We start from the raw sequence: 16,392 nt of genomic DNA on the forward strand, positions 1-16,392 counted from the left end.
TTGATTTTCCCAAATTTGGTTGTGGCTAGATTTTACGGTTTCCAATTTATTAAAACTAAAAAGATTGTCGATTCTCTCCCTAACTTTATGCTTTCGTAATTTATGCTAGATTCATTAGTATTATTTCAGAAAATATAGGTGGTAAACTTTCATGCTCTTCCTACAAAGGAAGAACCACAAAACAAGGCTCCAAGGCGTCTGTATTGGCTTTGATTATTTATTTCAAATGCATGTTAAACTCTTGTCCTGTACACATAATTAAATATATGAAACTCTCTCCTCTAGTTCTTGTTCTTTGTTATACTTCTAACATGATACCAAAGACAGTCTTTAGGTCTTCCTTTCCTGGTCTTTGTCCCATGACACACCTGTTATCCTTGATTTTCCCTTATTTGATACACGAAACTTTTTTGCTTTCCCAACTTTTAAAACCAAATGGATATTGGATTGATCCTCCCTAATATTATGCTTACTATTTCAGTAATTATTGTCTTTATTTATTTATCTCAAATGCACGTATATTTTTGTTCTATACTCTATAGACACAGTTAGAAATATAGAATCTAACAAGAAACTGAAGACTATCGTTGAGAATTTCAATTTTTTTCCCTGCTCTTCATTGTAGGAACTTCTCGATGTCACTAAGTAGAGTCACAGGGTCGTATTTCTTGCTCAAAGACCTGGCTTTTCATATTTATTGATCAAAGATGTGGCTTTTCATCCTCTATTGCCCAGAGTTATTGGATTGTCTGTTTTTGCATTCATCAAGGTACTCCCCAACTTTCTCACCTTTGGGATTCATTGCCAGTACCCTTCATGTCAACAATGAATTATTTCGCTTCTCCTATGAAAACTAATGGTTAGATCCAATCATCTTATGCCTACCTCCACCTCACCATTTGGCTCTCCTAAAATGGCTCAATAAGTGATCTCTAAACGTGAATCGATTGTATCAGTCAGCCATACTACCTTCAGTAGCCTCACGTTGTGAAGATATTTACCTAAAATGAAAGGAGGAATAATCATCTAAACTCTGCACTGGTGTATCAAAAGAACGCATTATTAGGTACTAGCTCTAGCATTCTGTGCTGCCTGTAATGCTAAAATTGAGGGTCCCTTCCCATGCCAACATTATTGGGGAGATTCTATGGAGGAAGCTAATTCAAGAAACACGACATGGTGATATTTAGAGCTACCCAGAAAAGGCATGGAAACTTACCTTGAACCGATTAAGGTAAACTGAAGGTGTAAGCATGAAACTGAAGAATTTTCAGGGTTTGTGAAAAAGATGTGCCTGAGGCTGCTAAACCAATGGCGACATTACAAAGGAGACCCTTATTGATTTCCTTGTAGGGCTTAAATCTGAATACTATCAAATAGATAGTCCTCTCATTCTTAAGGAACAAAACTGATATTATGCCATGCTGGAACAACCTGTTGGCTATAACAAAGGTTCAGCCATATCCCTACTTGGTCAAATGAGGGGCATAAAAATTTTGGTTTGAAATAGAGATGAATGGCTAACCAAAAACAGCAGTCCAGGCGAAAATAGGTAAACCCGATTTGTGCCACACCTATTACAAGAAGCACCAGAATATAAAAGAAATGTGTTTCTAAGCTTCAGAAAAAGTCACACATCTCAATCCTATGAGAGGCTCCCGTGGTCAATTGGAGCAAGCTCATCTTGCTAATCAAGAGTCAATTAATGACATCGTCCTGCAGAATATATGGAGGTTATCAGTAGTTTAGACTTCTTCAGTTCTTCTATCCATTCTGTGGTGTTCAATCCATAATTGGCTACAGAATTTTGGACTTGTCAACTGATTCCATATCGTTGAAGAAGATGCTCTAAATCAGTCAAAAGGCTAAGACGGGTTCAATGTGCCATAAAACTAGAATTCCTGATGGCTCAACCACCTCGGTGTCTGGTGAAGGTAACATCCATTGATCAAATTCAGGCCATTTAAATAGTGTCCTACATATTTCTGAATTAACTACATATCTTATTTCTATGCATGTATACAAGTAAACTCTAAGCTAAATACATTACAAGATCATCTCTACATCCATTTTGTGTGCTCACAGTAGAAGTTCATACAAATGATATTGCACACCACAGTGATGCTTTTGATATGTGGAGGTGAGGTGCTGAACTCTACAATCATTATAACCTTTCATAATTTTGGATGTTATAATGTGCAACTAATTGAAGAAAAAATTCCCCAGCCTTTAAAGGGTTTGAGCGCAGAATAAAGGAAGAGAGATGAACATCTCTAAACTGGATTCATCCTTCCAATAGATGGAACTGGCTGAGTTCAGGCGTGAAGCATAAGTGAGTGCTGAAAAAGAAAGTTCAGCTCTTTTAAAAAGTAGTTTTAGACTGCAAGGAGGATTAAATTGCTATAGATTGAAATGTATTGAGGCATCCTCTATGGCAAGACAGCACTAATTTGATCATGCCAACTATTATGTCAATACTTCTCTGTAGTCTGTCCAAGGATTTTGAAATTTGGCTTCAATCTAAGCAGAGGGTTATACTTTCTTTTTAATTCCCCTCAAGTGTTTACTCCTTTTTCTCCAGATGTTTCTGTTAGTAGTTTCCATTGTTATATTGTGCACTAAGCAAGCAACATGTGCGCCAATTTGTCAATCAAATCTTTAAGTCCTCTCAATTCGACTGATTCCAAATTTCCAATATATGAGGTCCTCTAAAAATCATTAATTTGAATGGAGCAGAATGTTTATTACCTTCATTGATGATTGTACACAAGTCATATAAAAGGAAATATTTGATGTTTTGGTCATTCCTCAGACTTTCTTCAAAATGTTTCTCACAATGGATTCTGCTAAGTAATCAAAACTCATAAAATGTTGGGATTGATTTAATCACACATCAACTTCCTTTTCGAAACCAAAGGGATAATTCATGAAGTCTCTTACACTAATTCTCTCCAACAAACTGGGGAGCCAAAGCAAAACAATACCATCTTCTCAATGTGATTGACACACTTCTCCTTCAAAATCCTGTCCCTGTAAAAATCAAAAGCTACCTAAATAGCTACTAACCTATTGATTACACACCCAGATAGAATTCTTGAGTATGAAAGTTTGACTGCTGAACTCGTTGATATTTCTTGAACATTTCTCCCATTTCTGGTCACCCCTTAACGTATTTGGTTGCATGGCTATGTAAATATCTGGATAACATCGAACAAGCTCAATCCCAAAGCCTTTTAAGTGCTTACAATTGGCATGCTTCTTCATAAGGGTTATTATTGTTACAATCCTCAGAGTCACAGAAGTCTCACTGTATGCATCCTTCCTTTAGAGGGAGAAAAACCATAGAAGAAGATAAGGCTTGGCCTTCAAATGTTTATAACCACATGTTTCATTTCTAGGTCAGCTTCCTTTACCAACTTGACCCATCCAGCCCATTATTACTAATGATTGTGAAACTCCTAATTAGCCCTTCAGGATGATTCAGCCAAATCCACACACCATTGTTAGAATCTCTACAACCACAATCCTTGCAAATTCTCAGAGCAATTTCATTACAAGCAATTTCATTCAGGATGATTCAGCCAAATCCACACACCATTATTGGTAGATTATGACAAAGGGACCCGGATTACACAAGCTTTTTAACATTAGAACATCCACCGCGATCCCTGTATATGTATATTTCTGGCAGGAAATTGGTTACATAGCAGGTAAGAAGTATGTGATAGCAGGATCCTATATCAAAGCTGAACCTTAGAGTAAATTTTCACAAGACTTGTTTTGATTAAGGATCACTCCCAAAGCTTGGAGATGAAAATGAAAGAACACCTGTTGCTATATAATTAGAAAAAGTAACCAATAAGCATTCCACAATGTTGTCTACCAACACTCATAATAGAAAAACTAAACTGTTGTTTAGTAACTACCCCTTATAAAAATCAAATAATAATCTAACTAACATCATCATGAAGCTTTGGCCCAAAAGATGAAGAACAGAAAACACCCACTTGATGGATTCAGAGGGAGTGCAGGAAATCCCAAAAGTTTCTCTAAACTTTTCCTTGATTTTACCCAACTCATTGCCATTATGTAATTTGGGGTATTTTGTTTGTTTCAATATGCTTCCTGAATTAGTTCTAGAGTATGTATGATATTCATGATATCAGTGGGTCTAGTTGATATTTTCATTTAGCTTAAAGAAAAGGCTCTCATTTTACCATTTCTAGACACAATGTAATATATGAAATTAAATCTTCTATTTCAAGTAAGCTTTGTCCTTAAATACCCAGTTAATATAATGAGTATCACATAAAATCAGAATACGCTAGAAAGAGTGAGTAAAAGAAAACAAGAAATAACTTACTTTTAAGATTCGCCTTAGCATCATAGCTTTTCAAGAAGTTTATATGATATTTTCTTAAGTTTCCATAAGTTGACATTGAGATATATTACTTGACTGGCAAGTAATATTGATCCCTTGTTCAAGTTTAAATGAGTAGCATGTCTCAAGATTCCCATATTAATTCATATCTACTGATGATAAACATATTTTAACGCTTGTCTGTGATGTAATTCTATATGCATATATGCGATCACATGCATTGTGCCCACAGACACTGTCCCACGATGGATGGAGCTGAATTCAGTCCAGGGGCATAGAGTTTCCCGATTACAAAGGTTCTCTTTATCACAGTCCTAATCCCCACATCATGTGGATGAAGTGCACCATACGTCCTATCTAGTAGGTGGTAAATGTCAAAGATGCATGTCCAAGATTTGGATACTATGGCCAAATAATGGGTTAACCTTGCGTGGAGTTAATACAAGCAAAAGCAACAGAAGCATGGAGTACTCTATTCATGTGTGTGCATAATCATTACATGTTTACTTTCATCAAAGAATTAAGCATTTATTATTACATGTTACTACGTGAACAAACTAAGATATATGTATATCTAATTATGTTAATGGGTTTTATGGATTCTCTTTTAAAAATCTGTAAGAAGTTTATCAAAGCTAATTTAAAGATTTTATGAGGTCCTACATCTTATAAGATGGAGCTTATAAGGTGGGATCTTACTCTAAGCTGTTAAAGTATTTGAATGAAACAAGATCATAAAACTTATAGGATATTAATAAGTGAAATTTTCTAATTAATATTATCCATAAAGAAGATTAATAAAATTTTAAAATAAGGTGGAAACTCTTCATTAAAAGATAGTATATGATCTTAACATCTTATTTTTGAAAGCTTATTAGCTCCTTTCAAAACATTTTGAAGTATCTTGACATCTGAAGCATTAAAAGCACCTAATAACAATTCACCCAGAAACTCTATACATCTAGGAGAAGTCGATGAAATGAAAATCTACAAACAAAGTGCAAGGCAAAGGATTAGCAAAATGCTTCCTTATAAACTAATTTTGAGATGATAGCACAATATAGCGCTAGGAGTTCTTTTAGCTAGTTACGAACTCTGTCTTCATTTATTATGGATGATCAATGATATTGTCTCTTTTGTTTTATTAAATGTTTATTTGATGATTGTTCATTACGATATGACTGTGGTCTAAATGAAAAAACAAAAAAACAGAAGGGAACGAGAACGGGGAGTAATAATTCAACTGGAATTCAGGCGTGAACTTACATAAGTTAGGTGTCATCTAACCACTACAATTATTCTTCGGAAACAACCAGGAAGCACACTGAACTTATACGGTAAGATTATTCACACTCTACACCAGAAGGGAATGTACATATTATTTGACTCGCCATAAATATAAGGAGGTTATAGGCAACACTATGTTGCCTGTTGTACCATTAAGGCTTTGATGTGCTATGTTTTAACTGTATAAAAACATATTCTAAGAACATCCACAGCATCTTATACATGACGCACACTCCCAATCAGTTCATGTTCAGTTAACTGACCATGTTAGAGAAGTACGTCAAATTAGTTCATTCAAAAGAGCAGATCACCACAGACAACACAATATAAGAGTGAGTAAGTTGTGGGAAACAGGCATGTCTTCAGAATATAACGACACAAGTTATAAGCACTAGTATGCATACAGAATTTCTTCTTCTGGATGGCATTTCATTTTCATTATACTCCCTTCAAGTGTTTCAAACTATTTTTCTAATAGCCATAAACATGTATTTACAAGCGCATTTGTGTGAACATGAGTGCATAAATATGTTTATCACATAAATGCATATATGTAATACCTTGTGGATTTCGTCTTAAATAGCTAGGGAAGTAGATGAAATACCATAATGAGAATAGAAACTTGATTCATCAATCTTAGTGCAGGTGTGTTACTTGCAAGGAAGTACTCCCGCCGTCCAAAAATTAGAGCTCCCATTTGACTTGACATGGTGTTTTAGATGAAAATCGAAATGGAGAAAAGTTCTTTTATCTTTACCTAATGACCCTTAATATTAATGGTCAACAATTCATGCTTTCAAATTACTAATTTAAATCAAAGGGTACACCTTTTGGGAAAATTTTGGAGGTAGAACCTTGTTTCCAGACATCCTTTTGGTGATAAGAGTAATAAACTTTTGGAAAAATGGAGTAGTTTTCTCTTAAACTCGGAAGTTTGTGCCAAAGGCAAGTTTCACTTCCACTCTGTAATTCTTAACCAAACAAGAAAATCCTAAAAAAGTACACACTGATTTCATGAATATTCACAAATATCCAAGTGAAAATGTTGACACCACGCTCCTTTTAATCTGTATCATGGATAACAATAAGAGCTATCAGTCAAATGCTTAAGAACCATTCAAACTCGCACGTGTAACAAACTCCTCCTCTCAGACATTTCATCTTGGTTCCATCTTTTTATGCTACTTTGGATTCAGGTTTTTCCTATGTACATAGCACCACTCTCTAATAACATCTATAGAGACCTATAATCCAATTAACATAAAAAATGCTCCCATAAACAAAGATACACACAGGCCCACATACTCAACCCCATCTTAACAAGCAAGAGCTATTGCTTACAACCATTCATTATTGTGCCACAACCAGAGCAGGACATATTACAGAATATCTCATATTAGTTAATTACCAATCAAGAACAGAATAACACAATGTTATAGAGATGAAGACATTCAACCAATAGATGGCAACCCGCTTAATGAAAGAACCACAGGCCATAAACATGGTACGAGAATACTACGCACAACACCAAGGTTTTCAGCAAAGTATGTCATTATTAGTTAAGGATGCATAAACAGAGGACCACAAGTTTTAAATGTCATAAACTATTGAATAAGCAAAATTGAGAACCTAAGTTGAAGTGGTCAATGCCATTACAAGAAAACATAGTACAATACAAGTACGTCAGTGGTTCACCAGGATCAATGGAAAAAGAAAAAGAGAATTCAATAAGCACTGCCGTCTTCCTAGACTTTAGATAATCACTCTCCAGTCATTTCCTACCCTTAGAAATCACTTTCTTCATCAACCATTGAATAACTTCATTATTTTAGTTTTCAAGTTAAACAATCTCCTTTTCCGAATAAGGAAGGCCTCCGCACAATTATTTCTTTTGCTCACTTCTTGGTGCACATAAACATATAGATAGTTAAATCATTTTATACCAGAAAGCACCTCCTTTAATGCCTATAACTGAACAAGTATCTTTCAAAAGAAAGTAGAAACTAATATAACGGCTCCTTGACGAGAAGATAAGTTTCAGAACCATGAAAATTGACACGAGTCACATGACTTAAACGATAAGATTGAGACAGTTGGAATCATTAGTGAACTAATTCAATGGGAGTGATAAGAGAACAACAACACGCAAAAATCTGTCTCAACCATCACCAAGACCAGAAACTTAGAATATCAGAATGTGCATTCTCAAAGATGGTAATGTACAAGTCACATAAGACAGGAAGACCCCATGGTTGTAAATGGTGCAGCCATGGTGAGCGCCTGGCTAAAGCACAGGCTTGAATGACCGGCCCCAACTTTCTAATAAAACACAAACAAAAAAACTGAAGAAAAAGAACCCTAATCTGCTCTAGTTTGTCTCTCCAGCAGTAAAGTTTTTCTTCCACCTCTCCAGGTACTGCCTTCCCTTTCTCTATTTGTCCCTCTCTTTAGTAAAACACAAACACAAACACAAACATGCTACTGCCTTCTCTTTCTCTATTCTCTTCTTTCTTTGTCCTTTCTTTTGTTCCACCTCTTATTTGTCCCTTTTTCGTTTGAAACTTTAGTGAATTGTTAATTACTTTACGATTGTGTAATTTATTGTTATTATTTAATGACATAACTCAATTTGCTTTCTATAATATAAAACAATTGGCCAAATAAGTAAATTTGTGATTTTTTCCTTGTGCTAAAATGCATAGTATGATTGTTTTTTCCATAAATTTTTGGCAAAATATTAAAAACCTAATCTTAAACCTTCTGGATTTGAAAAAAATACTAATGGTATGAATATATAAATTATTCCTACAAATCAGCACCATGCTTCACAAACAGTACTATGGGAAGATCCAGTGATATCAAAGCAGTGCTTACAGTTCAATATAGTCAACTAGAGGAGTATTTATTTGTAATCTCAACCTAGGGTTTAGCAGAGTTCTTTTTATGTCATGGTGATGCTAAACTTGACCAGAATATCTACTTTTATGGTTTTAGCGTGTATTTGGATTGAGGGGTTTGGATTTGAAGGAGGGATTTGGAGAAATCAAAAGTTAGTTCAAAATTAAAATGGAAGGATTTGAAATCGTTTACATTTAGAATTATCCAAACATATCCAAAGGATTTGTTATGAACCTTCAATCCAAATGCAACCTTAGATATTTCAGATATTTCATTTTAAGTTACGGTTGGTACGAACCTAAAAGCTTGGCCCCAGTTTGCCTCTGACGATGTCTCCCATAAAAGTTAGTGCAGAATGATCTTTTATTATGAATCTGTATTTAGGTTCATCATTCTCACTGTACTCTTAAATTCTTTGAATCCCTCCCTATAAATAGCTTCAATTGAACCTACTATAAAGGGAATACAAAGTACAAAAGTTCATTGTGGTCTAATCCTCATTGTATGGATAAGTAAAAGCAAATAAATGAGTCCCAGATCCAAGACAGATGTGGCTGTGCCAGCCAAGTCAAAGAAAAAAGACTTGAAGCAGCAAGAATACACAGTAACATTGCAGTATTACCAACAGAAACATGCAGCTGACTGACAGGATTTTCTAGATGATGTCCTTTTAATGTTAAAGCCAGTACCATTAAAATGTATTACGTAAGGCAATACGACTCTTACATAAGAATAAAGCATTTCATAGTTGACTTTGCCTTAGGGTCTAGAACTAGAAATATGAAGTATGGTGGATCAGTACAAACCGTGAACTGTGACTTTTACATCTTCTTGCTTGCTGTAACAGTTTAGTGATATCCTTCCACCTCCACCTCCACCCCATCCCCTCCCACCAGCTGCACTTATGACACCAAAGCCCTTCCTGTTCAGTCAAACCACATTATTCGCACTGATACCCTGCTTAATTTAAAATGTTCAAAATTCCAAACAAAGGGTGGCCTAGAAAAGAAAGAATCTTGGAGGGGCGTACAAGGTATTATTAGTCTAACAGAAAGCAAGAAAATCAGAAGTGTAAATTCATTCTATTTAGTTACCAGCGCATTGAAAATTTGGTAAATAGTGGATGCATTTCATGCATATGTCGAGAGATGGAAAAGTGAAAGTTTCAGGTGAAAAAGCCATAATCACCTGGGGAACCCCATAAAGATTATGATCAGACTTAGGGATGCACCAATCTGAAAGAAAGTAGGTAGGTTATTCATCCCCTTCCTCCCCACTACTATACATGGTTGGGTTAAGTGGCAAGAACAAGATATAGAACTACAAATGGCTACCATCAATCTTTCTCATGGTTTCTTCGCACTCAAGGCAAAACATTGTCTTTCTTTGGCATGAAGGAAATAGAACAGCTTAGAGGGAGATCCTACAAAGTTAGATTGAAAACATTACAACATGACCCCAGGTCAGTATTTAGATACAGCAGCACCATGAACATGATCACGGTGTGTGGACATTTGATCAGATCTTTCGCGCACCAATCAAAAACATTTTAATACTTCAAAATGATTTCATGCTCAAATTTCAGGAAACAGTACTATCAGGATATCATGGTCATCTATGTACTGTTTTAAAGCATATTAGAGTTAGCTTATGTCATATGTCTGAGCAGGTAGACAATGTGCATCATATTATTTCTCCTTCTAAGTGATTATATCTGTAATGCCCCTGTTACAATAAGTATCATGAGTATTTTCCACAAAATGTCTGACGGGGTTACATCAGATTTTAACAGTCCTATGAAACCGGAAATTAGTGAGTAACCAGTTCATGACTTTCTGATGACCCACACAGTTGATCATTTTGATTGGTCAGTTAATAATTGCCTTTGTGAAGGACCTCTTGGCCTTCTTCACAAGGCTGCTAATCAAAATAAAAATAAGCATTGCAAATACTATTGGGATTTTCAAACACGGATGCTAATTATACAATCCTGCAATTGAATGAGGCGAAGAAGTAAAAACAATGCAAATAGGTCATCCAGATAATTTGATTCAACTGAACTAGCCTAAGCTCTGCTTGGCAAACAAAACGGCAAATGTCAGCTATTCAAATATAGCAGTGTGACCATGCTGAACCCAGTTACATTTAATGGATTCATATAAATAAATAAATATATATAGAAATATTATAACATTACATTTTCCTGATCACATGAAAACCTTAATCACTCTACATCCAATTTCTTCCTCAATGTCAAAAGGCACACTTCAACTCGAGGATGAATAAAATACATTATGGCCCCGTTTGGCCCCAAGATTGAGCAGCACAAACCTCCATTTGGGCTGCAAACACTATGTGCATTACTATTTGGCCCCTTTTCTGATAATCATTTTTGGCGTTATTTATGGTGGACGCCCACGTTTTACCAAAGGTAAGATTTGAAGCTTTTAAGCCCACATACAACTATTCCACAACTCACCTATTACCCATTAATTTAATTTCCAATTACTCCTGAACCATTGTTTGAAGAATCCCTCTTCAAACTCCTCTTTCTTCTTACTTTGACAATTCTCAACCTACACCTGAAAGGAAGTGAAGGTTCAAACCACTCTTTCTTCTAACAGCTGCAACTCTCAGCCTCAACCGGGAAGGAATTTGAGGTAACTGCAAAACTTTAAGTTTTAATTTCCAGTTAATTGTTTACAAGGATTAATGCAAAGAAAGTACACAACATACTTATTTGTGTTTCTCATCATATTTACTCATGATGTTTTCCCATTTTCTTGTGTTTTATAATTTTAGGTGAGTAGTTTTACAATTAAAGCTATGCCTAATCATCACAGAACTCTATTTCATGAATAACAAATTAGTTCTTATTGTATTTGACGGAAACTAATTTCTTCATGCACTTTTTAACATCTATGATTTTTTTCCATTTAAATGTGTGCTTTAATGCTACTACACAGTGTATTACTTGATGATGTTGTTCATAAATATATGAGGTTACTTTTTGAATTTTGATTATAATCCACAAGAACAAAATCAATGGTTCATCTAAATCCAAATACATAATCACTTCCTACAAAATCAATGATCACCAAATAAAGTTTACCATAACGACAAAATCAATTCTACAAAAGCTGGGGCAAACAATGGTTTATCAGAATTCAAGCACGGCTTTTGCTTCCTATTCCCTTCTATCACCAACCATTAGACATCAAGGCTGCCACATATAGGATTTGCCTGCCTCCAACTTCAGTCTGCTTTATGGAGTATTTATTTAATGACCAAACTTCACCCTCAGTATATGGGTCATAAGGTCACCTAAATTGGGTAGAGAACAAGTTGGATGGGGATGAAATTGCCACCTGCTGAGCAAACCCCTTTTACAAACATATAGAATAGAGTAGACCAGTCGAATAACTTGTTATCTTCTCAGAGGGAAACAGAAGGATTACTAGGAAGTAATAAATACAAAACTAATGCTTCCTAACACGCAACCTCAGATTAAAGTGGTGAAAATTTTTCTGAAAAAAGGCCATTCTAGATGCATTGGAACATACAAGTAAGGTAGGCCACTAGTAAGGCTTTCCCTAAGCCATCTCTTCAAGGTAACTATTACTCAAGTAGAAGGCTACTTAAAAAAAAAATCACAATAGAAAAGTTGAACACAAACTTGGGAAAAAGTCACAACTTAAGACAAATTTAAGCAAAATTTCACCAAGAAATCAAATTGATTGGATAAATAAGTTTCATGTGTGTTTTTTATGTTTCATACTTGAGAAACTTCAAATTGTAAGAGTTCACATAAAGCATCAAGAAAAATACAGAGTAAAACTATAATGTAATACATACGCCACATAATTTAATTACGAAGAAATTTACCTTTGTGTGTAAATATTTGATCCATGTTGAATGAAACTACAAAAAGAAAAGGTTTCACTACTAAACAAAGTTAAACTTAGTGAAGTTGTTCCAAATTCCTTTCAACATATCTTTCAGGTCTTCATTTTTGTCATTATTAGTATTAAGCTCTGATAAGTTGCAGGGTAATATCACAGAGTTCAAGGAGGAGCTTTACTCACAACTTCTGAGCTCGTACAATAATGCTTCCACCAGATCCCCCACCCCCAAGTGATCCTCCATCCCCACCTTCTGCAGTGACAGATCCATTTATATACAGAACATCATTTACATCAAGCAAAACACGTCCACCACCATTGCCCCCGTATATGTGGTTATCAGATGTTCCACCACCCTTGCTACCATAAGCCCAGGGGTAAGACAAAGTAGACCATGCATAAACATCACCACCCCAGAAGTTAGATTGATTAGTTTTCAAACAGGATGCGCCACGTCCACCATGCCCTCCACCGGCCCCATCATAGCCAACAGGTGTTCCACTAGTCTGAGGAGGTGGAGATCCACCTAATGATGATGTATTCAGAGAAGAATTAGGCCCCATAGTCAGACTGACAGCAGAAAAAACAACAGTGCCAGCCACTACAGCTGCATTTTGACCAACTTTAATATTGCCAGATAAATTGAAACTTATTGTACAGCCTTCTATTGGACAAACAATTTGCACATGAGGAAGTATCTCCAGGTTTCCAGCGCCAAGTACATAAATATCAGTACTTCTATACAAGTTTGAATTGAGTAAACAGGTAGTATCAAATGATCCGACACCCTTCAAGTCTTCACAAGTAACAAAATAATCTGGCTGGCTTGAAATGTGAGATCTGATACTTGGATGGGCTTCAGCTGCTTCACTTAACAGTGAAAGAGAGTACACATATACCAAGAGATATCCAGATAAAATACACCAGCAGATATGATAGTGAATTTTTGGTGGACGCATGACCAACAGATGAAAAGATGTGCTTCAATATTTATTTACACACTAATAAATCACAACTGCAATAAGTACCAAAACTTCCGTCAGCTTCTCAGAACCAATGGGGTTTATGCTTAACTCAGCAAATTAGGGTGGTTCTTCGAATCATCTGCATATACTTAAAAGTTATCACTAGCCTCACACAATTGTCCATTGATACAGATGAAACATTTCCTGCAATAAAATGCATTTTCAGGTATCAGCTCCACCTCAAGAGGGACCAATCACAGACTCAAATTAGACAAAGGCCCGCAGTGTCTGCATTCCTTCCTAGACTTACGGGGCAACATGCACAATTAGATACTCGGATGAATTTGACTGAAAGACCATAACTTGAGTTTCATTTTCTATTATAACTTTAGAAGCAAAACTGAAAAGCTGATATATGAATAGTAGAGCAACACACAGAATTCACAACAGGCACCTACCTATACAAGAATGCAGATTGAAGACAACGACAAAGCACTAATACCTACAGATTCACATACTAAAGGGCACAAGATGAATATTTACCTCTCCAAGATACATCCGGGCTCAATTCTCGTTAAATTATACATCATTAGAACATATATAAACTAAATTACCGCACACATCCATAAATTATGCACATACACATAGCTATGTGAATATATATAGATATACACACACACACACACATAGTACATAAGGAACGGAAAGAAGGATAGTAACCAATAGAAATTAACCGTGTTGAGTCTGCGCACTCAATAGCTAACTCTGATACTTGCTTCGATTTTCCTCGTGGGAAGAGAAGATTAATTCTGAAAGTCAGAGTCTGGTCTCTCTTTCTCGTAGAAGATTGATTAGATTTTCTTATTCCCTGTATTTTAGGGTAAAAAATTGACCAAAGTTTGAAAATGTGGTGATGGGGAAGAGTGAGATGACAGCGACGGTGATGGGGGGGGTGGGGAGTGGAGAGAGGGGAGAGACTGAGAGTGACAAGAGAACTGAGGAGTCCAAAAGGCAAATGCGCATCGCTGGTTTTCCGGTTTTAAATCTATGCTCTGACTTGTCCTCTTTTAATATGTTCTACAATTAGTATTCTTTTTCTATGCTATATATATATATATGTACTATTTATACTTCTATATATACTATTAAGATTGAGAAGTTAACTTAATTAAACGGTCGAATTAGGAAATATAATGCCTAGTTATCATAATATATTGATAAAGAATTTAATTATAGAATAGTTCAATTTAAACTCTAGTGTCCGTGAAATGAGAAATTCTCCTTTCAAGCACTCGCCACATGAGTGAGACTCTACGGGATCATTGCTACCACCATATCAATGATTCTTAACTTGGAGCGTTTAACGCTAAGACTATAAGTATATATTTCATAGTCACCATTACATTCGTGACCATGCATTATGATGCGTACGGCCTATGGATTTTTTCTATTTTAAAGTTTACAACATAAATACAGTTGGAATATCAATTTTATTTACGTGAAACGAAAATAGGATATTACATCGTGCATCATGACTAATATTTTATAATCTAACTGGCACGCTAGATACTACTTTAATAGTTTCTAACTTGGCTATGGCAACGACCCATATTCTCAAGACGTCTTTTAAATTTTTTTTTTTTTTCTTGGCTCAAAGGCTTGGATAATGGAACTATGTTCTCAACTTAAAGAACTGGTTCAACTTGAATGTTGCATCTACCAATGATCTCGCGTATCAAATGGTATCATCTCAAAATGTACTTAGACAGCTCATGTTAAAATGAGCTAACAAAAGTAGGATGCGCACATGAGTCGTATGGTGTGCACATAAGGGGACAGACTAAATAAATTAATTTTGCAATCCAACTAAATAACGACAAGTGAAAAATAACATATTAATTATCAATTATATCTATTTTTATTTTATATTTTGGAATTTATTAAATTAATTTCAAGTGCAAATAGTCAATTTAATTGATATTTTAATATATATATATATATATATATATTGTCATTAAATCAACGGCCAACAAGTGTCAAAATAAAGTATTTTGGCCAATCAACTCATGTTTCACGGTCAAAGATTTTAGTCAATCAAATGGCACCACATGGAGCAATTGCATGTACATCCAATCAAGTTAAGATAAATATTTGTGATATTTATCTCTTTAAAAAATACAAATATTAAAGAGACATTGTCAAGTTGATCAATCATATCATTCTAAATATATGATGTATTTATCTTTTTAATTAAAATATTAAGAGATAATACACAATGAGTTCAGGTATATCACAACACAACCTCTTCCACACCTATATAAAGGGGATCTTTGAAACTCATTCAATATACACACGGTGATAGAGAACGAATACTCTGTTAGCATAAATAACCAAAAAAACCAATTAGATTGGTTGTTTTCCTATTCATCAATCTTCATTAAAGTAATATCGATAAGATGAACAGAGTAAGTATTCATCATTGGCTCATGTATATGTTGTGCTTACTACTTACATTGAATGACATTTCAATGTCACAACAAATGCCCACAGATTGAAAGGTTAACCCATGGAGTTGGGCTGTCAATAGGTTGACAGCTACAAAACCAACTTTTGAGGGTCAGTTTAGAATGTTTCAAGTTGAAGACCTTGAGAAAAGGCAACGAGGGTCTAATAAAGACTTGAACTAAGTACTATAGTGTCATGTTTCATCGACGAGAGACGTAGGCCGTCTATGCAATTTTAGTGAGTTAGTAGGCAAGGTAGTCAACTGCCTTAACTAACTAACAGGAATTGTCATACGAAAACCTTGAGGGCTTAGTCGGTATAACTTGAATTCCCGATACTAATAGTACGGGATTAGTCCTTTGATTTGAGGAATCATAGTAGTCGTGTGCATACGAAAGTTATATCTTAGATTTGGCAAGCGGTGATTTATCGTGAGATATGGTCATTATAAATC

The 16,392-nt window shown here is 35.3% G+C and overlaps 1 protein-coding gene across 7 annotated transcripts in view; it reads right to left on the reverse strand.

The window, feature by feature from the left end:
• LOC105165163 (MraZ) overlaps positions 1 to 14,453 on the reverse strand; it is a 34,794-nt gene extending 20,341 nt beyond the window's left edge. For 2 of the 7 annotated variants that reach the window (XM_011084071.3, XM_011084069.3), the window contains exons 1-3: positions 14,168 to 14,453; positions 12,652 to 13,637; positions 9,373 to 9,488 (exon numbers count right to left, since the gene is read on the reverse strand). In XM_011084071.3, the coding sequence (XP_011082373.1) occupies positions 9,373 to 9,488; positions 12,652 to 13,427 (892 nt within the window). In that variant the 5' untranslated portion in view covers positions 13,428 to 13,637; positions 14,168 to 14,453. Of the gene's footprint in view, positions 1 to 9,372; positions 9,489 to 9,754; positions 9,784 to 12,651; positions 13,638 to 13,976; positions 14,093 to 14,153 lie in introns of those variants that run through there. The other 5 variants (XM_088882300.1, XM_011084070.3, XM_088882303.1 and 2 more) reach the window with 5 other exon arrangements.
• Between the last annotated feature and the right edge of the window lie 1,939 nt (positions 14,454 to 16,392).

Source organism: Sesamum indicum, linkage group LG6 (assembly GCF_026168435.1).
Source record: "Sesamum indicum cultivar Baizhima isolate 11 linkage group LG6, ASM2616843v1, whole genome shotgun sequence".
Classification (NCBI taxonomy): domain Eukaryota; kingdom Viridiplantae; phylum Streptophyta; class Magnoliopsida; order Lamiales; family Pedaliaceae; genus Sesamum; species Sesamum indicum.